Source organism: Podarcis melisellensis, assembly GCF_964234715.1.
Source record: "Podarcis melisellensis genome assembly, chromosome: 8".
Classification (NCBI taxonomy): domain Eukaryota; kingdom Metazoa; phylum Chordata; class Lepidosauria; order Squamata; family Lacertidae; genus Podarcis; species Podarcis melisellensis.
The window spans coordinates 58,318,684-58,345,129 of NC_138540.1; the positions used below are offsets into that span (position 1 = coordinate 58,318,684).

Sequence of the window (26,446 nt, forward strand, 5' to 3'; positions counted from 1 at the left end):
ACATTTGAAAATAATATCTTTTAAAAGTTAATATGTTTACCAAGAGATACAGGAAGGGCGAGGAGCAAGCAGGCACACAAACATCTGATGCTCTTCTAAGGCAACGTGAGCCATACCACCAACAGCAAGTGTGCTCTGGTAATTTCCTAAGGCTGGCTGACTGGCTAGCTATCTAATTTTATATCACCCTCTGGAGATCTCAGGGCACTTCACAGCATAAAAATACAAGATAAAAACACAAAATACATAATAAAAACAAAAACAACCCAATACCTCCCCCCCCAAAAATCCCCAAATTTAAACAGATATAGAATGTTTATCAGCCAAAGGCTTGGTTGAAGACTTCTCTTTGTCAGCCAATTGGCTCCCAATGTGTTTCCGAGCAGAATTCAAAGTGTTGGTGCTGACCTTTAAAGCCCCAAACGGCCTCGGCCCAGTATACCCAGCAGAGGGCCTTCTCGGTAGTGATGCTTGCCCTCCCATCAGATGTCAAGGCAATAAACAACTATCTGACTTTTAGAAGACATCTGAAGGCAGACCTGTTTAGGGAAGTTTTTAATGTTTGATGTTTTGTTGTTTTTAATATTCTGTTTGGAGCCGCCCAGAGTGGCTGGGGAAACTCAGCCAGGTGGGCAGGGCATAAATAATTATTTGTTGTTGTTGTTGTTAGAACCTGAACTTGTCTGCCCTGTCTGTATGTCTCTTTTACCCAATTTCAAACTGAGGTGAGTGACGAGAGAGCAAACCACTTAGGAACATATTGGAAGCTGCCATATCTGGAATCGGAATACTGTATAGGCCCAGCTAATTCAGCACTGTCAGCAGGGACCGGCTCTCCAGGTTTCAAACAAGGGACGTTTCCCTACACCACCTGAAAATGCAATGGGTTGAACCTGGAATCTTCTGCATGCAAGCAGGTGCTCTGCTACTGAACTATGCCCCTTGCTTTCTTCCTTTGCTGCATGGCTTTTAGCTTTTCCATCTCATTCACCAATAGGAGTTTGGCTTGCACTGCAGATTCTGGGATAATCAGCTATACTATCAACACCCACCAGCTAAGTGCCTTCAGCTATTAAGCTGTAACAGAAACCTCAAGAGGTTGCCAATTTTTCACATCACACAACAGAAAGAGACAGAACAGACTCAAAGAGCAGGAAAGGACCAAAATGCCTAGTTCCAAGTGTCATCCATTCCCCAAGGCCTCCCTCAGATCTCCAGGCAATCCAAATCACAAGCAGAGAAATTTCAGGTACTCACGGAGGCCTAGTTTCAGAGGACTCAATAGAGCAAGTGAAGCTGCATTGCAAGGAAAATGAGAGCACACCATCACCACATGCACATCCCGGTATCATAACCAGTCTGGGCTAGAGGGAGTTGCTTCTTAAACACAAGGTAATCAGAGTGCTTCAATAGGATTTTTTGGTGAGAGCTGCTGAAGGTCAAGGGTATTTTGACATTACACTCAGGGAGTCTCCAAATTTCCCACATCCATAGTTATAATCTTAATACCATGTTCAGAGGCTACTCACTACCAGCACATACAATCATTCAGCAGCAGGGAAGCGGGGGGGGGGGGGGGGAGAGAGATGGGATTGCAGGGCCTCTCTGTCCACTCTGCTTGAAGATTAGCTCCGTCAGGCTCCTCCTTCAGCTGTTATCTACAGCAACCATTCCACCAGGTTGTAGAAGTGAGATGGGACTGTGGAGCCTCTCAACCAGCATTACTGGAACACAAGCAACTTTTGGCTCCTCTTCTCCTTGAAATATTTTCATTTTAGCTGATCACTTAAGGAATAAATAGCACCTGAGTTTACTTTTTTCCATCCTCCTTCCCAGTCTGTTTTCCTTTTGAGTCGTGTATTGAAATTGCAAGCCTGGGGGGCAGGGAATAACATTTGTTAAGTGCTCTGGGAGCCTTTTTGGGGTGAAGAGCAGGATAAAAATGCATTAACACAGAATCATTCTGTCATGCCCTGCTTGTGAACTTCCTAGAAAGATTTGGTCACCCCTGTGGGAGACAGGGACTGGTCTAGCAGTACAGATCCTGTGCCTTATTCTCTCACCACGCATAGGGCTGCTATCAGTATTCCAGCTGTGTGGGGTTGTTGTTGTTTTTTTGAGAACTTTCATTGTAACTTCTGTATTATCTTCTACATCCCACCATCACTGGTATGTCAGGGACACACACAGTCAATTAGTCACATCACCAGTATCCTGACAGTCATTCATTACTATGTTGAACTCAGATACCACCCCATCCATTTCTGCACAGCACTACCAAATTGGTGCTGCTCTGTACTTCTGCTCCTTCTCTTTCTAATTTTAGAATGGAGCAGTAATGACAGCTATTTCCTCTCCTTGATTGCACTTGTTTTAACTGCTCTGCTCCAGAGCTCATTAAGGAGAAAAATGCTGAAATATTTAGAAATTCAAACAGCAGTTTAACAGTTGGGCATCTTGCATAAGGCTACAAGAATAGAAGTGTAGGAAAATTTGGCTGTAAAGTGCTTCAGTCATGAATTTTGTATTGTGGAGGCAGCATTCACAACTAGCCCTTGAACTGGAGTGCAAGGAGGATGCAGGCTTCAGGCCGGATGCAGGTGTCTTGTCCTGTGCACACAACACTTTGTATACCAGATACCAGAAACTGCCCGGGCAAAGAGAATGGGAAACTCAGTTTTGGTTACTGAACAGTGAACTGCTGAACAGTTAAGTCAGAGCAAGTACATGGTACTGGATCCTCAGGATCTATACCACTTCAGAATAAAAGTAGTTGTCACATTTTTAATACATATAACCTCCCAAACATGAAAAGCTAGTGTTATCAGGAGAAAGTTTCCACTTTCTACATGCAGGAAATGTTTGATACTGGGGAGCTTTCAAATACGCAAAACAAACCCACAAAGGCTTGAGGGAATTGTACCACATATATATTTGGATCTCCACTTTGCCCTCTGAGAGGCTTTCACTCTAAACACCTCTGCATGAAGGGTTAAGGGTGTGTGGGTGGATGTGCATGCGTGCACAGAAAATCAAAGCTGCTTATACAAGGACTAACAGGATGTGAAAGAGTCAAATAAATAAATAAAATAATTTCCCGAAGAGCCTCCTTCACCTTTATGCTTCTGCTATCTTTCGCAGCCTTTTACACTCATTCCTGTTATACACTGTGGGGGTACCCAGTGGGACTATTGCTATATGACATACATCTGTTCCACTTCAGCCCTCCAGTCACTTGCCACACTCCAGTTGCAAGCTGCATCAAGCTTTCCTCTGGACTTTCCTTCAGGCTATGCCTCCTAAATGAAGTGTATTGTTGTCAAGTGTCCTTATCACTTCAATAAGTCTCAGAGCATTCAACACCACAGTATCACTGAGTGCTCTGTCATGATGCAAAGCAAACTTGCAACTGCAGAGACTCAAGCAGCCTCTGGAGGGCAGCAAATTCAAACTTTCACCTTACTCTTGTTGGAAGTATGTGTGCCACACCCAGGCTTCTACACAACAGCACTAATCAGACTGAGTTAGAGGTACATCACTTATATTTTAGGGCAAGGAACAAGCTTTACCAAGGCAGGAGCGCAACAAGGAAAATTAAGAAGAACTTACTAGTCCTATGAAAAGGGAGGACAGGATCCACTATGAATGGCAACAGGAATCTTTATTAAAGGCGTTCTTTAGGCGTATGTTTGGCAGACATACGATGTACACGCACACTTTTATGTACACTCTTACACAACTCACAGAGCATCACCAAGCGCTTGAATCAATAAATTAAAAAAAAGAGAGAGATCAAGGGTTTATTATCGTGTAAGAAATGCCATTTCCCCAGAGTCAGGTTAGGGCAGCAGTCTGGGGAATCAGAAACAAAAGCCAACAATGACATAATCACCCCCACTCCTGGGTGGCCCTCACCATAGTAGAGGCAGTAACAATCAGTGTGCTTCTTCTCAGGAGAGAGCGGCCTCATACTCGGGCCTCAATGCACTCCAGCGTAGAGACTCTCTCCTCTGGCCTGTGCCCTTCTGCTTGGGCACACTGGCCAATATGGGCACTTGGGCTCTCAGCACCTCTGGCGTTTGGGGGATGCAGGCAGGCAGCAGTCTGGGGATAGGGGGAATCACATTCATCAGAGGTAATGTCAGGCACATCGTCCGACTGACTGTCTGAGCTCTCCAAGTCACTTCGGATGCTTTCAGGCTGTGCTAGAGTGATGTCCCAGGTTTTGCTAGCAATGCAGTCTTTTTGCTCACAGCTTTGGTGGTTGCACATCTGCTCCTGTTCTTCTTCTGCTTCCTCCTCCTCATTCTCTGCCATCTGAGTGTGAACATGGAGAGAATCCTCTGTGCTGCTCCCACTAACAAGCTGGTAATGGCTCGGCTTGGTCTCTATGTCCACCTGGATCTCCATATTATTACACTCTCTGTGAAAGGAGGAGCCCATGTGAGTTCTAGGAGACAACTTTTATTTCAGAACTATTTATTGCAATTCTGAAGTTCTGGCAAGTTAACATTTCTAATATAGTTTTTTAAAACTTACTACAAAATAAACAGTATAATACATGAACAAGGCCCCACAACATATTGCTATATCCCTGACGTGTGTGTGCTACCTGAGCCTGTGGCTAGAAAAAACCCAAAATGTTAGTATCAACAACATTAAGTCACTGCTCCAATGCGGGTCCATATGTGTGCACAAAAGCATACACTTGGACACATAGACAAACAGATGTTTTTTAAACACTGACAAAGTGCAACCATAAAAGGCTCATCTAGTCCTGCTCTGAACCTCACTCTTGCAGCCTGCAACAGGGGTACAACCAATTCAAAATAATGAGATGGCTAACTCCTGCAAGTGATTTGAACTGTCACCCTGAGTTTCAGCAGCCTTCCCTGATTCTAGGTCACACACAGAACTAAAGAATCCTGAAAACATTTGACATAAGGTAACTTATGTAAAAGGTGTTGCTTCCCACTAGGTACTGCAAGCCTATAAGAGCAGGCAACAGTTGAAGTACACTGAGAGCACATAGAAATATGTTAGCTGAAACAAAGTGGCACGAGAGGTACAGTGGACCCTTGGGTTACATTACTTTCGGGTAATGTAACGTTCGGGCTGCGAACATGGCAACATTTTGCCATGTGGTCATGCACAGAAGCACTCTATTGTGCCGCGTGTGTGTGCAGAAGTGGCACCTCATGTTGCAGACTGTTCAGGGTATGTACGGACCCCCAGAACGAATTAAGTACATATCCTGAGGGTCCACTGTATCTGAAAATTTACTCTTTAAGTTGGTAGCAGAATAATGAAGTATCCAGTATGTGTATTCTTATGTCTTAGCTTCCGGTTAATTTTTCACATTAATCAGCCCCTGCAGCTAAATACTTCTGAATGATCTGCAGAGAATGATAGTCAACAAAATCCACACCAAGCCACATTCATCCAACTTTCCATCCAAATCTGCCATACAAGAAAAGGCTCTTCTCACTAAATGAGGTTTTCCATAGAAAACAAGTTATGCTGACCTCCTACCAACATCTTTTAACAAGATCAGAACAAAAATGATGGGCTTTCTTCAGAGACCACTGACCCCATTACAGACACGAACTAACTGCATTAACATACCTGTCTTGGGGGTTGTAAGAACTAATGATGGAGCCTGCCATAGCTCGTGTGCTGGCATTGTCACTGATGGCTCCAAGGCTGACCGAGTCCTTCGGGAAAATCTCTTTCTGGACATCAGCCTGCACTTCCAGCCTGGGCAAGGGACAGGAATTTATTAGGTTCTTTATACTAATGTAGCTCTCCCACCTCACTTGATGTTTGACTACACAAAGGAGTTATTTAATTCAGAAGAATTAAGCATAAAGTGACTCAGTTTTAAGTAACAACTTATTTTGCTGAATTTTGCTTTGCCTGTTTTTCTCTAGAACAGGATTAAGTCATGTCTGTGGTCATGACTAACAGTTCCTGTGTAGCACGTTCCCATACATTCTACAGTCAAATTCTGGGCTGTACATTTGGTGCTGGATAGAGATTTGATTACACAGCTGCCTATTTCAGACACTGGATCAGAGGAACAGACCTTATAACCTTATGATTCAGGAGGCAAGCTTTCTTGTCATTGTGCCAATGGGATGTTGAAGTATGCAAGACAATGCATGACAAAAGGACCGAAAAGACTTAACCCAATTCATTTTTATTTCCAATCTAATAGAACCATGAAGTAAGAACAGGGGACATTCTTGCATGGGAACACCTAGCTTCGGGTTGTGAAATACAAGCAAACTAGGTTTACTTATGACTGAGTCTCAAACCCATGATATCACACACAGGTGCTGTAGCCTAAATGAACTTTTAATTACCTGCTGTACTTTCCTTTCCCACCCAAGAGGACTCCACCGCTCAGGGTGCCCCCGGAGAGCGCAGCAAAGCTGGCTGTCTCACTGTAGTTGCCCTGCATGACACTGAGCCCATCAGTAGGGCTCCCACTGGTGCTCAGCACACTGGTAAGGCCTTCAATGCTGCTTTCCCCAATGCTGGGATTCTTCAGAGCCCTCCAAGCATCTGCCACTAGAGACCATGAAAAATATAAGAAGGAACATAACACAAAAGGTGACTTGACAGCAGCATTCCTACATTAGCCAGTTAAGTTCTATTTAAACTAGCATACCTGGAAGCAAAACAATGAAGCTGAATGAATTTAGTAGTTTTAAATCTTTTTGTCCATATCAGTTTGGAGCAGCAAGTAAAGAATATGTACAAGGTAATGTGTTTGTAATGTTAGCAAGAAAGAGAAAGAAAATCAAACTGATCTTACAAGTTCACCCCATCAATTATCTAACCCTTCCACCTGTCCATGGATAAAGCTGTTAAGCACAGTTGTTTTGCCCCCATCAAAATTAAAAACACAGAGTTACTTCTTTACCTGTAATTGGCCCATCATCTTCATCAAACTCGATTTTGACTCCTTTCCCATTGGCTGTGCTAACTCCACAACCACCACCACGACACAAAGAAATTGGCACAACTCCATAGACATATGCCAACATAATAGGGACTCCAATACCTGGAAAAAAGAATAAAATTTAGTAGGAAACCAGAATCCTGCAAATACAGGTACATGTCCTCTCTGCACATTCTTCAAGGACAGGATGAGTGACATCTCGCTCAGTTATCTTCTTACCACCATGAAAGTGCTTAGTCAGAGACTAAGAACACTATCAACTGGAAAGAAGAGTAGTTTGCATAGATTACACAGAAGGCTACTAGAAGAACAGCAGTAACATGTAAGTAGCTTGCCTTTCTTTCTTGCAGTTTGTGTGCTATTCCATAACTGAGTGATTGAAAACCTCAGGAGAATGTCTCTTGCAACTGCAGTACCAGCACAAACTTTCACATCAAGAATTAAGTGAGCATAGTGGGAGCTTTGTAGTATAATAGAGACACCCAGGATATCCTGAGAAAGTGGCCATTTCTCAATTGATATTTGTGATTATAGGCTGTTTGGCCAACTAGCAAAGCATGAAAGTTGAAACAATCAAGCAAGAGAGCTTTGAAACCAGTTTGCCTTTGCACTAAGTCACAACAAACATTTTATTCTAGCCAAAATCCTTGATTCTATGAAGATAGAAGACAATTATGAAACTGACACCCAGTGTGTGCAAAGCAAACTTTCTGTCATTGTGGGTGGGGGAGGCGGGGAGATGAATGACTTTATATCTTGACTAAGGTAAAAACAGGAAATAGATTTCAATTAAAGGTGAGGTCTGGTTGACAAATCACCTTGTCCTCGTAAAAGGCAAAGCTTAGCAAGAGAACAGGGATAAATAAAATTCTTTTAAAAACATAATTGTTAAAGAGTGAGAAAATGCTGATCTATGGCAGGACTGAGGTGGAGGAACATGGGTCCAGAGGGAAAATATGAAACATTAAATATGACACAGGGTCTAAACTTTAAGAAGTAGTAAATATACAAAAGTCTATCCATTTTGCATAAGAAGACCTCCAAGTGGAAGGGTTCTGTTCATTCAAAAATATCAAGTTTAGTTCCTTGGAGGTTATTTGGTTGGGGTGTATCTACTAAACTGTGAGATCAAGGGACTGTAAAGTATGGTGAAGAGTTCTGATATTCTTCTCACCCTATGTCAGATTAGAAATGGAAGCATCTGTACTTGTTGTTCTGGGCACAGTGAAAAGACTCTTAGTGCTGTAGAGATAGCACATAATACCAGTAGCAGGTATTGCAAATCACAACAAGAGATCTATAGAGTTGCAGTTGATATTAATGTAAAAGCAAACATCCTCTAGATCTATGAATGGAAACCATATCAAGGGTATCAGCAAAAGAAACCATATAAATCCACTGGGCATGGATAAAGGAAGCAGAGCTGCTTCTTTTTGAAAGCATGCTCTGTTGCTTGGACACAGTTGCCTATTTAAGTAATGTTAAGGAAGGTATTGACCAAGGCTCATTTTCAAGGAAAGACACACAACTTTTTATTGAGTCATTATTTCAAGCAAAGAAGAGAGTGACAACGTTCAACCTCATTCAGTGTGGCTTATTGTAAAAGATGCTGTGGTACTACAAAAGCTGGAGGGCATCATGTTGACTGCCCCTGCTATAGAAAACAGAGGTGGTGCATGGCAACATTAATATAAGTGATAGAAAATTCCATAACTATATAGGGACAGGGAGGAGAAATATAGTTTAGTTTTCCTGAGCTCTCTCAAAGGACGTCCTTGGCTGTACCACTTTCACAATGCCAGAAGATTACTGAGCAGAAAGGAATTCACCACCACTCCATAAAGCATGAACATTGACCACCACCACCCACCCCAAGTTCTGAGGATGCTCTGCAAAGGCACTGCATCGCATCCTGAACTGAAATATATGTGTTCCATGTAATTAAATTATAACCCATCTAAGGAGTGTTGGGGTTTGGAAATTCTTAATGCCACTGTCAGACTGTGCTTTCTAACACAGAACTCATCTACTTACCTACACTGACAGCAGCAATGACAGGCGATGCAATCACAGATAAGGTTACTCCACCAGTGATGGCCAGGTTCCTCTTGTGCTTAGAGGTTTTTTTCCCCTCATACCTGCTATGAATCTGATATAAGAAGAATCAAGGATAAAAACAGGCAATGCAACACAAAGAAGAATGGCATTCTAGGAAGATGTTACCTATTGCAGCTCTTAATAGTTTATAGCAGAGATGGATTCTCCAGAAAAAAAGAAGAGAGGCTGAAGGACTCTCTAGAGGTGGAAGTCTCACTCTGTCCATAACTGGACAGGCTGGCAGAAATCAGAGCAGGGACCACCAACAAGAATCAATGCCACAAAATCAGCAGCAACTTCAATGAAACTTACTAGGCATGCAAAGCCGCAGGCAATATGCAGTTGGGCTGACCACACACGTGTTCTACGGAATATTACCCACCCCAGGTCCCACTATGCAAACTTCAATTATCACTGAGATCTCTTCACCTCCAACCTAAGAGTAGCCTCCTGGATCTAACTATAGGCCCTTCTACTCTAGCATCTTGTTTCTCAGTAGCCAACCAGATGCCAATGGGAAGCCCACAAACAGCTATGTATACAAAAGCCCTCCTCCACTGTCATTACCAATGATTGATATTCAAAGGTATGGTGTAGTATGGTCCCTCTTAACTATCAGGGGAACCACCACCACTTCTGCACCTCCCCTCCCCCCTGCAAAAAACCCCATCAGCCTTGTAGTTGAATTTAATTCAGCGTATACAGTTATTATTCTTACCTTTCTTCCAACATAAACCGGGATTCCAATGACCATGGCTGGAATGGCAATGCCAGCAATGAGGGAAATACCCACTGGGGCACCAATCAATGTTCCGAGCTGCCAGAGAATCTTCTTTTTACGACTCCATGGCTTCTTGCCCCAGAATGTGCAACCAGAAGGGCTGCAAGAGATTTTATATTTGGTCTTCAGAGGAACAAGATTCAAAAATGGGGGGAAGGCAGACACCTGCCCACAAAGGTTCTACCAAACCTCTCCCCTCCTCTTCCTGTCCAAGTAGCTAAAGGTGTGTCTACAGCACAGACGGGGAACTGTTTCGACTCTGCGGCAGCGTTAGAAACTGAGATATGAAAGCTAGGAGCTAAATGGCACCTTAAATCTAGGTTATGCACACAACAGAATATCTGGGTGCGCTTTTTTAATAACAAGAATACAAAAATGAAAATGAATGAACTGCAGCTAAAAGTCTTATGTTCATTTTTCACATGGTCTAGTCCTCATCTGAAGACTGCAAAAAACAAAGCCATTCTTCCCCTGCCTACCCCTCTAATATTCTTAAGAGGGTTTCTTTTCCAGTCTTCAGAGAGTGGCTGGAAATGGGGAGGCAGAAAAAGTCCTCCTTTCCTTCCACTGTGCAATTTTAATCTGAAATCTTAGGCTCAGAAACTGCTCTCGCTAATGAAATTCCCTGTTGCAAAATGTGCCTAGAACAATGGGAGTTTCGAATGCTGCTCTGAGGCATGCATTCCCTCGCTGCCAACCCTCCAAGGGCCACATGCCAGCAGTGGGGGGGGGGAGGGCACACTTTCTCACAGACACATAATATGCGCACACATGTATGTACACAGTACAGAGCCCCCCACCCCTGCAGCTGATCCATGTATAGTCATGGGTAAAAGAAAGTGCACCTCCTTTGAATTCTGTGGCTTTACATATCAGGACATAATAGCAATCATTTGTTCCTTAACAGGTCTTAAAATTAGGTAAAAACAACCTCAGATAAACAACAATACATGACATATTACACCATGTCGTGATTTGTTTAACAGAAATAAAGCCATGATGGAGAAATCATGTGTGAAAAACTAAGTGCACCCTTACTGCTTCCACAGGAATTAAGAGGCTAAATAGCAGACAGGGGCTGCTAATCAAATGCCCTTGCTTAATTTATCATCAGCAAGTGTGCCCACCTCTTTAAAAGCCAAATATTTTAGCAGTTTGCTGGCCTGGAGCATTCAGGTGTGTTTTAACATAATGCCAAGGAGCAAAAATGACAGAACGCTCTTAGAGAAGCAAGTGCTGCTGCCCATGAAATTGGGAAGGGTTCTAAGGCCATCGCCAATCAATTTTAAGTCCATCAGTCTACATTTCTAAGTATGAGAACACAAATCAATATTTTATCTTTTTTGATATTCCCACAGCACAGTATCTTTTGAGTAGTAAAGGTTTTGGACCACAGCAACATATCTCTAGCAAGGTAGAGCAGCTTGAGGGCATTTTACCCTCCAACTTACCTGAGGTAATGCAAATCAGAGATTTCCTTCATACAAAGCCAGCAGAATTCACAGCCACATACAGCACAAGTCATGTGATTACAGCTGCCATCATTCATCTTGATGATGTAGGCACTGCAACGTGGACATGGCTTGATGTCATCTGCTATGGAATTGAAAAGGAGAACCCAGTCAAATTTTGTGCATCTAAATAAATCCCAAGAAGGAATTGAAAATCTTTGAGATCTTCCATTGTAAGAAAGGTGAAAGAACCACCACAGTCTTAATCTTCCAGCCCATCCTCCTTTGAATGAAAAAAGTGTTTAAATCACGTGGCAGGTCAAGATTCCAATACCTCATTGTTTCTAATTCAATTGACTGTGCTTAGGACCATGGCCTGACTCACTTATTTACCAAATTTAAATCTCACCTTTCCTTCAAGGAGTTCAAGAGAGAATATGCTCCTCCCTTCCACCCCCATTTTATCATTACCACAATCCTGTCATATAGGCAGGGGGCGGACTGAGAATGAATGTCTGAAAGTCACTTGGTAAGGTTATTGCCTGAGAAACTCATTCTTAGTTTAAAAGGGTAAGAGTATCCTGGGCCTGACAAGTAATTCATCCCTGATATTTTTAACAAGGCTGCATAGGATCATAGCTCATTATTACTGCAAGTCCTTTAAATTCAGGAGGTCCCAAATTCAGTCCCTGCCATCTCTAGTTATATCAAGCGATGGGGAAAGACCTTTGCCTGAGACCTTGGAGAGCCACTGCCAGTCAGATTAAATAACACTGGGCTAGATGGAGAAACAGTTTGACCTAGCAGAAACAGCTTTCTATGTTCCCAACTCCACCAAAACACACTGCTGTTGCCAGCATGCAATTTGAAGAATGACATTTGATTTGAACTAGTTATGTTCAATAGTTATGTTATGTCTGAGGTAAAAGTTTTATAACTCACTTGAAGCAAGTGGGTACTTTAAAACAGAGGTGTGGAATCTTAGACCTTGGTGCTAAAAGCATCCCTCAAGGCCTCTCTATCCAACCTTGAGATTCTTCTCAGGCCACATCCCTTATTCTCCTCAAGTAGCTTTGCCTATCCAGAATGTGTCCTTGAACTGTGATGATGCTTCCTGTTTGCCAAGATACATTTGCCAAGATTCCTGTTTGCCTTTTACATTGCTGAAATTTAGCTACCATACAAAGGTAAAAGTCACATTTAATCAAGTCAATCTCTTTCCGAGATCTTCACACACAACTGCAATAACTGGCAAGTAGCTCACTGGTACATACCTGGTCCAGATTCTTGTCCATAACTGAGGCCTGAGGTGTGCTTTGTCCGTACCCGCAGAGTTTGTGCTCTTTGTTGGCGGGCCATGTCACAAGTTTGGTTTGGGTGCCATATCTGCTTGCAGTGATAGCAAAATTCAGTCTGGCAGCCTTCTCTCTCACACGTCAGTTTGGGGCAGCTTGCACATCCATAGGCAATAACAGCATAACTAAGCAAAAAAGTAAATGGCAGGACAGTGTTTTGTTTGGGACTTGTATTGACAAAACTGGACTATGTGAAGTAAAGCCACAAAGACAACTGTCTCTGTAGAAGCCTACTCAGCCACAATTAACCTAGCTTTCTCAGATTTACTACCTATATCTCAGCAAAAATTAAGGCACATTATTCGATGTACAGTAATTAACATCTACAATCTAACATATTGTTCTCTCCCTTGGTGAGAACAAGACATTTACTGACTTGCTTGTGTAACATTCTAAGAGCTCTAACCATGAGAAGCCTGTCATAATAAAGTTAGTTTTCTCCCCATCTCCCTTAATGGGCTTATAGTTAGTACTTTGGAAACAGAAGCACCAATTGGCAAACAATTTCTACCTGAGCACAAAAAAGAAGTCAGAAGAGAGGTAAAAAACAATTCCTTGTCACAGAAGCTACCCACCATACACAAAAAAATGACACAAGGAGGTTGTCTAACACTGTAGTCTGCATATTTTGTAAGGGTCAGAAGTATCACCCTTGTTACTCTTCTATTAATTCCCAAATAATTCAGGTTGCATGACTATTGCTCAGATCTTGCAGCATGAGAAATCTGGAATAGTCCACATGATTCACAACCTCTGGGAGATGGAGAAACCATTTTACCCAAGTGTAGCACAATTAGAAAAGGTGACCATCACATACCTACGTGCCAATATGCAGATTCAAAAGACAGAAAAGGAGGTTCATGTACGTCTGTAGGACTGCTTTATATTTCTAGTATACAAGAATGCCCAGTACCAGCAGAGAGGCAGATTTAAATATATTAACTGGCACCACCTGTTATCAAATGGACTGCCCCCAATTCATGCAAGTCATCAACAAAAACAGTTATGTTTCATCAGGAGATACAGAAATATGCATGACTACAGAGCATGCTTCCCTTCATTCTGCACTGTCAAAATTCAGGTAATTTCAACTTCCCCAGCTCAATCAAATTCTGCAGAACATGCAACCAGAATAAAACATGTCTAGGGTTTTTTTGCAATGTACTTAACTTGCACAAGTTATTCTAAATGTAACATTCATTTTTTTTAGTGGATGTGATTCCAGAAAGCCATAGTTCTTACATGGAGGAGGGGAGGCCCTGCGCTGTACAATTTGTATGCAGCTGCTGGGGAATCTATACTTCCTTTTTGTCAGTTTGATAATCTCCTAGCAGGTGGGAAAAGAGGCTTTGACTATCCCAGCTCTTCTAAACTGAGTCCCCACTGGGGAATTAAGCCCCCTCTAGCCATTCCACCCCATCATTATCAGGCAGCCAACTGCTGTCCTACAAGAATCATCTTTCACAAGGAGAGCAAGAGGACAGCTGATATCATCAATTTCTATGACATAGTGTTAATGACAAACCTTTCAGGCTTGAAGGTACAGAAGCCAATAATTAATTCTCAAGACCCCTTCTCAAGAACCGCATTTCCACAGCCAAAACTATATTGAGAACAGAATCTACAAGTGGGACCTGCAACAAAACACTGAAGTGCTTTTATTTAAGGTTCCAGCCAGCAAGCCAGGCCCTTTTCCAATACACTGCATTCCAATACTCATGCCTACACCCACCCTGTTTTCTGGGTATCTCCCCTCACTCCATCAGTTTTCAGCACCTCCTGAGCAGTCTCAGTCTTCATATAACCATTTGGTTTTAGTGGGTCTAGGCAGGAGGAGAGTCACTGTGGTTCATAAGCTATCACTGCATTCACCAGAGAACTTCTCCCCATTGGAGCAGGCTTAGATGGCCTGCACCTGTTGTTGGGCCAGATAGATTGGGGTTGCTATCAGATGTTCTACCCACCCTGCTGCTAAACAAACAGCTTATCTGACCCAGCTGAAGGAGGTGTCCTTGACTGTGGTGTTAGTGAACCCCAGGACTGTTCTGGAGAATTCAAAGTTCATGCCTAATCTGCCTCTACTGGACCAGCCTCCACTGCATCCATGAAGCTGTCTCAGCATATTTTTGCACGGCCTGACATACAAGATGGGATATAACTTTGATTTCAGTCTTTGCCACAGGGTGTGAGAGAGATAGTCTGGAGATGTGACATTATATTCATTTATATTACTTAGAATATGTACAACGGATGAAGCCCAGGAGGGCGAGTTCCATGACTTTGATATACTACATATGAACATGTACCACTGATGAAGCCCATGAGAGTGAAACAAGGCATTCTTCCGGAAATCCTTGTCAACACTGTGGAACTGTAGTAGGCTCCAATTTGGACTTTATGAACATATGTGGAACAGAAACTAGAAGACATTTGGTCTTTATGAATGAACTGATTTATTGGGACTTCCATCTATATTATTGCACTTTGTGTGCTGTTTATGTGCAAGATAAACATTTGATATTGTGATAAGAATATATAGGAGTATTGTTTATGTGAATGCACAGCCGGTTACGTCTTGTGTGTTTGTCAAATGTATTTCATGTAACACAAGCCTTTGCGAGATTTGGTGTCATGACAAAAATCTCTCCCTCCAAGCATAAAGGGTCTATCAGAATGGTCTGCCATTGAAGACTTATGGAATCCAACTGATTCTTGAATGCTCTGGGGATGTTTCCTGTCTTGATGTGGAACGGTGAGATGAAGCAGGCTATCAACAAAATTGCCATCAAGCCCTCTGTCTGACACTGTGGAGCCTGAGTAACACTGTGGTTCTCTGCAGAATTTCTGACAATGACATAGAAAAGATGATAGGTAAAGCACATTTGGCCTAAGATGTGATGTGAGAGTGACTGAACATAATTGTGCCTATTGTGTGGTGGTGAAGGCACCAAAGGCTTAACTGGCTGCCACCATTGTGTCCTCAAGTAGCTGTCCAGCAGATCTTTTCAAAGTGGCATGTGCTTTACTTATACCGGCTGCAGCAAAAAGTAGGCTGGGACCCTCTGAGGCCTGCTGTAATAATTTTGCTAGGCACCAATAAAGGTAAAAACATTCATCTCCACAGTGATCTGAACACCAAAGTTAGAAAGGATATTGGTGAGGTTTCCAACTCATCATCTGGTTTAGTCCTGTAGGATCAGTTTCAGCTAAAGAGGACTGAGGATGTAGAAAAGATATTTGTAATAGTTTGTCCTACCATATCCTTGCCCATCAAGGCTAATTCAAGCTAGCAGGAATGGGCTGGCAAGGAAAGTCCAGGGATTGGTGAATGTGTCATTGTGCAATGGGGTAGTGCCAGACAACCTTAAAGATGTGGTTGTGTGACCACTCCTCAATAAGCCCTACCTGCAAACCAAGGTTTATGATTAACTACCTCCTGAACACAGGTTCTCCCTTTTTAGCCGAATCAAGAATGGTGGAAGTCCTAACACAGGCTTATTGGAGGATACTGATTATCTTGAGCCATTCCAGACTGGCTTCAGGTCATAGTATCCTCCTGATCAGCTTTGTAAGATACAAGTTGAGGGCACGATATTGCAGTGGTTCTGGTCCTATCTATGGGGTTGGTTCCACAGCTTTCTTGCAGTTATGCTATGGGTACTGCAGGGTACTCTTCTATTGCCAATGCTATTTAACATCTAAACATAGCCATAGGAGTGGTCATTTGAAGTTTGGAGGAAAGTTCTATTTCTCTACTACATTTGAGTCGTGAGTGTCATGCATGACCTTCAGAAACTGAATTTGAATCTATCCTGGCACTTGCTGCTAGCCTCTTGTTTCTGCCAAAGTTTTGAAAGTGTAAAGCAGATTTTTATATAAGCAAGGCACTGGTTACAGGGTATAGAACGTACAAGAAAGGTTTAGATGCATGGCTAGGCACAAGTGAACACATTGAACTAACAAACAGCATGCCCCATCAACCTGCTGAGGAGGGGGGTGTTTTTAGTGTGTGGTACGGAGCTAGAGTCTTTGGAGTGAGAAAGCAAATTAGCACTCCCCTGAGTGGGTTGGAACTGCGGTTTGTTCATGCAGGTGCCAGTACCTCCATGCCCTTGAAGACGGAAGTGGAGTTGGCTCTGCATCCAACCTAGTCTGTTGCCTCCCCAAAAGGCAGCAGCTCATCACTAACAGGAGGCAACATCAGAGGTGGTTCCACAATAGCAGAGGTCTGACTAGAGGCAGCTGTTATCACAGAAGAACAACATATCTCTCTCAACCCACTCAATCCCTCCCCTGAATCCAGCTGTGCAGTCACTGCCCCCCTCCTTTAGTTGAGATTCCTGCATTACAGGGGGTTGGACTAGATGACCCTCAGGGTCCCTTACAACTCTATAATTCTATGATTCAATTCCGTGGGATCCCAATTTCATCTTCCACAACCCACTGGGACCCTTCTCTATATTGCCAAACTTCAACTCCCCAAGTTCTTATTTTTCATCTGGATTGGACCAACCGCTCCACAAGACCTCCACAGGACTCATGGCAGAATCCTTAATGAAGTACATTGTGGGTGGGTGTTTTTGAGTCTGGAAATAGGGAAATCTGCCAGTTCTAGATGGGGTTGGACTCCTTTTGGAAGGACAAGTGCACAGTTTGGGGGTACTCTTTAATCCATCTTTGTCACTGGAGGCCCAAGTGACCTCAGTGGCAGGAAATGCCTGGCAGGTCTGCTAAGTATGATTACAGGGATACCCAGCTACTGTGATCAACATGCTGGTAACCTTACAATTGGGTTACTGTAACACATTCTATGTGGGCTAACCTTGAGGTTGGTCTAGAAGCTGCACCTAGGTTGCTGAAGCTTCCTACTGCACACATGTAACATCAATAAAGAGGGATCTGCAATGGCAGTTCATTAGCTGCTGAACAAAGTTTTAAGTGTTGTTTTTGACCTCTGAAGCCCTAAACAGCTTGGGAACAGATTACAGTATATTCAAGACTCCCTTTTCTTTATAGTCCATCAATGACACTGTGTTATTTGGGTGGGGCACTTCTGACTGCACTGCTTAGTTGGCTGGAGGGACAACTATTGTGGCACCCATTTTGTGGAAGAAGCTCCCCATGGAGATCAGGAGAGCAGTGGTGATAGGATAATTTCACAGATAGTTAAAAACCATTCTGTTTATCATGACATTTTCCTACAGCCAATTTTAAGATATTTTTGGGTTCTAGCTGCTGAAAAGATATGACTATCTAGTATTTTAAGTTAATTGTATTTATTTTATTTATTTGCATATTTTGAACTGCTTTGAGGTGCACAAATTTATAAATAAAAAGCTGTATGTATACTAATATAATATAATATAATATAATATAATATAATATAATATAATACAAGTCAATAAAAATAGATATAGAATCCTGCTTCTACCTTGACCTCAAGTACCAATCTGCCTACCACCTTTCACTTCCACTGACTGAATGAGAGCTAAATGTATGCCCCACCCTATTCATGCTCTGCTCTACTCATTTACTGGTAATTCTGCCAACACAATGAATTTATTTTAATGCCCTGAAATTTCCCCAACATCAGGGAAAAATACAAAGCAACGAATGTCAGACAGCAGCACGAGCTGACTACAATGAAAAAGGTAGTTCCAGATTTGTATGCAGATCTAACTGTGCACTAGAAGACCAACATTACCATGGAAACACACCCTTGTGTTATGTCTGCAGTTTACCTCCCTAGGCAGAATAGCTAAGCTTGCCAATTTATGAAGATGCTTGAAGCATGGGTGGGATGCAGAAACCATGAGGATTTTCCATGCTATTTTTCTCAGAACATGCTTTTACTGCAGTCTCACAGAGAAACTGAACTATGAAACCTATGTGACAAAGATTTTCTACAAAACATGTGAGAAGCAGGGAGAAAGAAATCATATGCATCGTTCTGAACCCACACAGATTACTGACAGCTCTTAGGTACTACTTCAGGCAGCACATATGCTATCTTGGCACCATGTACAATTGACTTTTGTGTAAATGTGACAGCTATTCATCAGAGCACATGCCCTATCCCACTGTCTCTTCCAAATGTTTTTTACACATAAAATCCACCTGATAGGTGAAAAATTGATAGCTGCTGTTCAAGCAAGTGATATGCAAAACTGCAGCTGGATTTTGTGCAACCATTTTTTTTGATACTGTATTCTAACAGTATTACTAGCACTAGCAGCTGCACTGCCTGCTTGTGCTGCTCACCAACCCACCTAACAGCCCCCCACATTAACCCCCTAGAGCAGGGGTCAGCAAACTTTTTCAGCAGGGGCGTGGTCCACTGTCCCTCAGAACCTTGTGGGGGGGCCGGACTATACTGGGGGGGGGGTTAACGAATTCCTATGCCCCACAAATAACCCAGAGATGCATTTTAAATAAAAATTACACATTCCACTCATGTAAAAACACGCTGATTCCCAGACTGTCCATGGGCTGAATTTAGAAGGCGATTGGGCTGGATCTGGCCCTTGGGCCTTAGTTTGCCTACCCATGGGTAGATCTGTGCTCTTTCTCCATCTCTCCCTGCCTCCCGAAAATTCTATGAAGATTCAAGAATTGCAAAGGGGGAAGGAAAAGCAATGGTTAGGGCATGGGTAGGCAAACTAAGGCCCGGAGGCTGGATCTGGCCCAATTGCCTTCTAAATCCAGCCTGCAGATGGTCAGGGAATCAGCGTGTTTTTACATGAGTAGAATGTGTCCTTATATTTAAAATGCATCTCTGGGTTATTTGTGGGGCACAGGAGTTTGTTCTCTCCTCCCCCAATATAGTCCAGCCCCCAAGGTCTGAGGGACAGTGGACCAGCCCACAGCTGAAAAGGTTTGCTGACCCGTGCCCTAGAGCTTCCCCTTCCCACCCCATGCAATTCCAAAGCTAGCTTTTCACCTCTCAAACCCCATTTCTGATGCCAGTTCTCTCTATTCTATAGACTCACTTTGCACTCATTTCATCTTCACCCCCTTGTCTGTGCCTCGTCCTCTTTTTTGTGAAACACCCTTACATACAAACCAACCGCATGGTAATCTCGGGTACCTTCCACTTCCAACACAGAGCAACTAAGCACCTTTTTCACCTTCCACTCAATTATGAAGCTATTCCCTCTTATTCTGCAGACCCTTTCATGACTCTGCTTTAGTCTTCAACCCCATTCCCATGCCTCTTACTACCTCTTTTTTGCAACCCCTTTTACACTCCTATTTTTACCATCACCCCCTTTTTTATTCCACCCTTGTCCTCACTTTTCTCAACTCTCCCTTGCACACAGATCACCATTTGCATGCTTTCTCAACTCCCCTATTCTGCAGCCCCCTTTGTGGACACACACCATGATGATATACATTACTGTAACTTTAAAAACGAGTAGAATCTTAAAACCAAGACTGTCAGTTGGGCTGTTCAGTTTTAAAGGATGTTGTACATATATAGATGTTTGATTGTTAACAAACTAACTCTTCTAAATTACTACACTGAATCTTCACTGAACTTCATGTTGAAGACAACACATGGTATCAGGAGTGACATACATTCTGTGAAGCTACTGTGGGATATTTGAGGGCTCAGCATCCTTTATTTCTCTGAGGAATGGAAGAGAGAGAAGTTTGAGTTCAGCAACAAGGAAAAAATACTGAAAGAGGTTGCTTTAAACTGGTAAAAGTTTGAATAAAGCTGTGGTGGAGTAACCCTGGGGGGGGGGGGTTGTGATTTTAAACAACAGCAGAGGTTTGAGTAAAGCAAGAATGGAAGACCACTGAGGATTTTTGCTTGTTTTAAACCAAATCGGTTTTAAGAAAGAGAACAAGCAGAGATGCATACAACACAGAAGCTAACAGCACAAAGCTAAAGCAAAGCATTTCAAAACTTCCTTCTCAGTGTACTCAAACCCTGTTTTAAACTGCCACTTTGCCCCACTCAGTGTTACCCCTGCTACTCTACTCAAACTTCTGCCATTGTTTAAAACCACTTTCCCCCTCATAATCCCTCTCTTCTTCTTTTTTGCTACCATGCCATGGCAACCTTCTGCACAACCTGCCTGTAACTTTGCCCCTTACCCCACCCTGATTTCATGCAAATCCAGGATTGTGATGAGGCACTACAAATGGGGGCTATATTCTTACATTGTTATTATATACAGAGAAATGTAAAATATAACACTTTAATATGGAAAAGGTCTGGTTCATTATCTCTTGCCTGTTTCCAGACTTTTGGCAGGGGTGATATTTCATTTTTAAACGAACTTCTGCAAATTTAAGAATAGTGTATTTTTTAACAAAACAAAATCTAGATTCCAGCAGTGAACATCATGAAACCCACCAGTGTCTCAAAGTTTGTTACAAAGGATACAGTGCTGAAGCTTCTTTCAGAATGTTTCTGGGTAGTCTTCAGGGTCTCTATGTACAAACTATTAGCTTAGAATACAAGGCAGCCAGATAGGATATATTTCATTTCAGTGTTAAATAGCACACTAACCTTCAGAACCCTGCCACAGAAGTAGCACTATCTCAAATAAAGCAAGTTGGCGGCATCTATCCAAGAGCAGGGTGTTCCATCAGCTTGTTTTATGTTTCCTATCAAATCTGATAAATTTTGCATCAGTTGAATAGAGGAAACAGTTAAGTGATAACCAGATTCTTGCTAATTAAGCAAAGCAGAAAAACTGCCCAACAGTATTTAGGGGAGCTACCATGTGGGTGGTATGCTTGCCCACCTTTTTATCTCTAATTCCCCTAATTATGCAGTACAGCATAATTTGGGACTGCCCAGCAACAACATATGCATGCCAGAAATCAACGAATCAGAAGCAATTACAAGAATTCCAAGAATTTTCTGCAGTGCCCAGTACATTACACCTTCCCTTACCCCATGTTTTAAGATGAATGTTCTAAAGGACAATTTAAAGAATCACTGCTTGTACTTTCCATGCTGTGTTAAGAGAAACTTTGGGAGGCTGATTTAAAAGAAAACAGAAGTGAAAGTAAAACAAGACTTACTCAAATCTCATTCTGACTAACTGCCAAAGGCTAGGCCATTTCCCAGTTACCCAACTGGATGTTGAATCACAATGATTCAACATTTCACCACCTGCATCCTCATACATAAAATGCTTTCTTACCAGAATGTGCAAGTTTCTGTTCTTACTGAAAGTCATTGTTTACAGTTTCCTCCACTATTGTGAAAGGATAGCTTAAGGCTGCTGAACTTCTCACCATACAGAGGTGCTGAGAAAGACCCACAATTCCCTGGCATTTTAGAAACAGGAACTTTTCAGTAAAAAAAAATCCACCACAAAGCTGAAATACATGCAACACTTGTGATCAGAAAATTTCAAATCAAACTCCCCTTGCCCCTACTTCCAAGGATCACCCACTCCTCCTTGTCTGTAACATCAACCCCACATCAATAAATATTCACTAATACTTAAACCAGATTCTCAGGAAAATAAATTTTACTGACAAAACGATTCTGAGCAAAGTCTACCTGCAACTAAGTAGACAGGAATGACACAAAGTACAATTCACACCTCACTGCAGGACCTAGTTAATTAACTACCATCAGCAGTGCCAGCCAGTCCTTGCCAAGGATTCAAGCCACAGAATGATTTGGGAGTATCTAGATCACCATAAACTGGGACTTTCCACAGCTGTCTGACACATTATCTTCCCTCTTGATGGGCCACCGCTCCTCTGTTACTGAGACCAACAAGTCATAGTCTATAAGGTAACAATAAACCACAGCTTAAGATTTGTTAAGGTCTTTTGAAGAAGGGCAGTTTATTACTAACTACCACCACTCATGGTTTCTTAGGTTTGTTTATGCTCCTTGTACTGGGGAGGAGAAATGTGGGATCAATCAAGCAGCAGGTACTACTCGTTCATGCTAAACCACAATAACCCAGAGATCCCAGCTTATCCTTACATGCCAACACAAAGTGTTTGAGATAGCATTTCCATTTCATATAAGTATTCCTCTTGAGGATTTGATAGCCACAGCATAGAGTGAACTGTTTCATTATAGTCTGCCCTTTAATAAATTTCTAGATGCACAAATCCTTGTAAATGCAGTTAGTTTTGTTTACACATACATGTGCTTCCCTCCATTACTTATGTGTTGCCCTCCATTTACAGAGGGAAAGACAGTCCTTAATAAACACCTCAAACTTTAAAGGATATACTGATCTTGTAAAGTTTGTGTCTTCCACGTGTTTTCAGTCTGCACCATGATAACTGATCTTATAAAGGTAAGGGTACCCCTGCCCGTACGGGCCAGTCTTGACAGACTCTGGGGTTGTGCGCCCATCTCACTTAAGAGGCCAGGGGCCAGCGCTGTTGATCTTATACATACATCCTATTTCCCTTCCTACACTATGACCGTGTTCGGTATTACCCAAGCCCTGTAAAGAAAGTGTTCACTCAAGAGATGCAGCTCCCTGGGTCCTCTAAAGGTTTAGACTACAATCCTATGAGGAATGTATATGCTGATTTGCTGATTTTTAAATACTTAACGCAGGTTCTAGCACATCTTTGGCACTTCCAAATTATCTGATAATGAAAGTTTTGTTTTCATTTTCACTTTCACTCACACCTATTCCTTGGCAAAATTATAACCATTAGGCAGCAAAAATAGGTGCCTTAATGAGATTGGAGAAACTCCTTTATTAAGGGCTGCGAATGATTGGAAGAAACTAAGTGCATTCAAATTGACACTTCATTGCTGGACATAGTCCTGCTGGTGCACTGCGTGCACTTGATCAGCAATGCTTTAGTCTTAAAAAATTTCTGCTGTTTGCCACCATTTCCCCTAGGATATTGAAAGAGACAGTGTGAGCAGTTTGGGAACAGGGCACTTACTTGTCTCCCTCTGGACAGAAAAAGTCAGATGAGGCACCATTGTTGAAGCAACATTCCCCGTACTACACTTAATTTCTATAGGAACATGGAGCAGTCTGGGCTCCTTTCAGAGGAAGGACAGGATAGAAACTTAATAAAATAAAATAAGTGAACAGTAGTTAAAAATACAATACTTATTACTGCATACAATGTTCTTAGTGTTCAAGTGTTTTTCAAACACTCCTACAAGTCGGAAAAAATATAAAATAATGATGTTAACTTTATTGCAGATAAGGGGCTAAAGCTAAATGGCTTGCTATGACTGTTCATGGCAGGTGAGATATGAACTATAGACACAATTATACACTATTTCCCAAATGAAGCAGCAGTGTGTGAACTAAACAAGAATATAAAATCTGCAAAAACCACCTCTCCCACAAAGCCTCTGGGCTTAATTCCCAAAGCCCTTATCCCCAGCAGAAAAAAGCCAGAGGTGCTCTTGACACCCCTTTTTCTTATATTTCCATCACTTTGCCATTTTCTTTCTAAACTATCCACTTTTAAACTGTAAACTGTTGATACCATTTTTGCTCATTTCACTCTAATGCACCATGTATTCAGCTGGTACAGAACATTGGCTTGGCTACAAAGACAATATTTAGTCAATGCAAAGGCACCTCCCCTGCACCTTTAAACTTTAAACTGCAGCTGGGGCTCAGTGACATGACCTTTAAAAAGAGTTATCTCCCTAGTACTACATGCCCGTCTGTGAACCTTGAAACCTGGTACACATCCTGCCAATCATGGCTGGCCCCAATCGCTCTGAATTGGTGCAGGACTAAGCCGCTTGGAATCATGCTGTTCTTAGGTTTAATGTCCCCCACTGGCAAGAGCCCGCTAGGTGGTGCTGTCTGGACCTCACCCATCCCTATCTGTAACATGGGGGGCAAGATCCAAACCGGCCAACCTTTCCAGGGTTGTTGTAAAGATCACAGCAGGCTAATGCAGATAAAGCAATTTACTTCCCATAACGGCCACCAAAGTAGCAGCTGCTGTTTTTAATTATTATTATTATTATTATTATTATTATTATTATTATTATTATTATTATTATTATTATTATTATTAAGCGTGTCCTTCCTCCTGCCCCTGACTTTGCTCTCTCTCACCCGCAGTCCGGGGCCGGGCACCACCTGCAGTCCGGGTCGGCGGCCAGGCAGCGGCGGAGCATGAACTCCTCATACTTGGCGACGAGGTGGGGCGAGTCGCGCAGGAGGAGGCGGATGTCGGCCGGGTTGAGGCGCTCGCTGCACTCGGGGCAGCTGATGTTGACGCGCGACTCGGTGATCTCGATGCGCAGGTACTGGCGGAGGCACGAGCGGCACGAGCGGTGCGGGCATGAGAGGAGGCGCGGCGCGTTGCCCGCCGGCTGCCGCACCAGGCACAGCGGGCACTCCAGCTCCGACGGGGAGGACTCCTCGCCGCCCTCCTCGCACTCCGCACCACAAGACGACGACGAAGACGAGGTGGCGGCAGCGGCGGCGGCGGCATCGCCCTCCCCGGTAACCGCCGCCGAAGGAGCAGGAGGAGGCTGTGGCGGTGGCGATGAGGGCGGCGGCGGAGTGGCCTGGGCTGATGCTGCGGTGGGGCTGGCGATCGCCGCCGCCGCCACCGCCTCCACCACCGGGGCGGGCTTGGCTTGAGGCGGCTCTGGCTTGGCCTTGGCCTTCCGGCGGCGGCGCACTCCGGCCCCGGAGGCTGAGGACGAGGCGGCCGAGGCGGCGGCCGAGAAGACGCTTTGGAAGCTGAGGAGGCGGCGTCGGCCCCGGCTGGTGCCGCTGTTACTGCCGCTGTTGCCGTCACCTCCTCCGCCGCCGGTGCCTCTGCCGCCTCCTGCTTGTCCTGAGCCGCTCTTGGGGCATTTGGCCGGCGGGGCAGCCGCGTGGATCGAGGTAGAGCGCGGCGACTCCGAGTCCTTCTCTGAGCCCATCGCGAAGGAGAGGCGGACGGCCGGAGAAAGCGGCGGCAGCGTCGCCCGCTCGGCTCTGCGCCTCCTCTGAGGTGAAACGAGAGAGAAAGGGGAGTGAGGCGGGGGGAGGAGAGAGCGCATGCGCGGCCGATGGCCCGACCAACCGACCCACTGACTGACTGCTGAGGTAACCCAACCGCCGCCAACGGCCTTCCAGCTCCGGCTGCGCAGGCGCACGCGCGTCAGCTCCACACAACTCGCTTTCCTTACCCAAGCTGTCTGCTCCTTTCGCAATGCGCATGCGTCCCAAGCGGGGGAAGGCGACTTAAGAACCAATGTATTTTATGTAATTACATGTAATGCAGGCGTTGTGCTTTGAGCCTACGAGCTGCTCATAGAGAGTGAAGGTCCAAAAGGAAGGCTCGTGAGGCGCTCTCAGTCTCAGAGGGTGGGCAGGCAAAGCCTTGTTTCTCTGTGTGTGCAGAGTTCATGTGAGCCTCTGCTATTTTTGCCTTTGATTTGCCTCCCCCCACAAAGAAGACAGTGTATAAGTCTTATAAAATAAATACTGGGCCGGAATATGTTCAGGTTGAGGAATAGCATCAAACAACTCTAACTGGCTCCAACGCCTTTTGGGGGGGGGGGCTAAAGTAGGTTTTCTAAATGCCACAGGTTCCAGCTGCCACCCCAAGCCCCTAATTTTGCCCCTCTAGTTGAAAAAGGGTGTAGGGCACAAGCCTCAACATATGGGCAATAGCAAAGCACATGCTTGGCATATAGAAGGCCCAGATTCTAGCCCTGGCATCTCCAAGCCCCCTGTTCCCCTCAAAGAGCTACAGTTTCCAGGGTGATTTAACAAACCCAGAGAACTCAGAGAATTGTAATTCTGGGAGCAAAATAGGGGACCTCGACAACTCTCAGAACCCTTTAAAAACTACAGCTCTGAGG

General features: G+C 43.6%; 1 protein-coding gene and 1 long non-coding RNA gene across 3 annotated transcripts; both read right to left on the bottom strand.

The window, feature by feature from the left end:
* Window positions 1-3,642: 3,642 nt before the first annotated feature.
* Window positions 3,643-25,779, bottom strand: RNF19B (ring finger protein 19B). 2 transcript variants are annotated; one of them, XM_081924194.1, is made up of 9 exons: window positions 24,699-25,779; window positions 12,571-12,776; window positions 11,297-11,438; window positions 9,783-9,945; window positions 9,002-9,116; window positions 6,929-7,069; window positions 6,366-6,573; window positions 5,626-5,757; window positions 3,643-4,423 (listed from the first exon to the last, which is right to left on the bottom strand). In XM_081924194.1, the coding sequence occupies exons 1-9, from the start codon at window positions 25,637-25,639 to the stop codon at window positions 3,967-3,969; spliced, it is 2,505 nt and encodes an 834-aa protein (XP_081780320.1). In that variant the 5' UTR covers window positions 25,640-25,779; the 3' UTR covers window positions 3,643-3,966. The 2 variants fall into 2 exon arrangements, with proteins under 2 accessions (XP_081780320.1, XP_081780319.1); XM_081924193.1 differs by having other exon boundaries at window positions 11,297-11,441.
* LOC309377230 lies at window positions 17,917-24,675 on the bottom strand. The gene is made up of 2 exons (XR_014171495.1): window positions 23,064-24,675; window positions 17,917-22,952 (listed from the first exon to the last, which is right to left on the bottom strand). It is a non-coding gene; the product is annotated as an uncharacterized lncRNA (long non-coding RNA).
* Window positions 25,780-26,446: the final 667 nt, after the last annotated feature.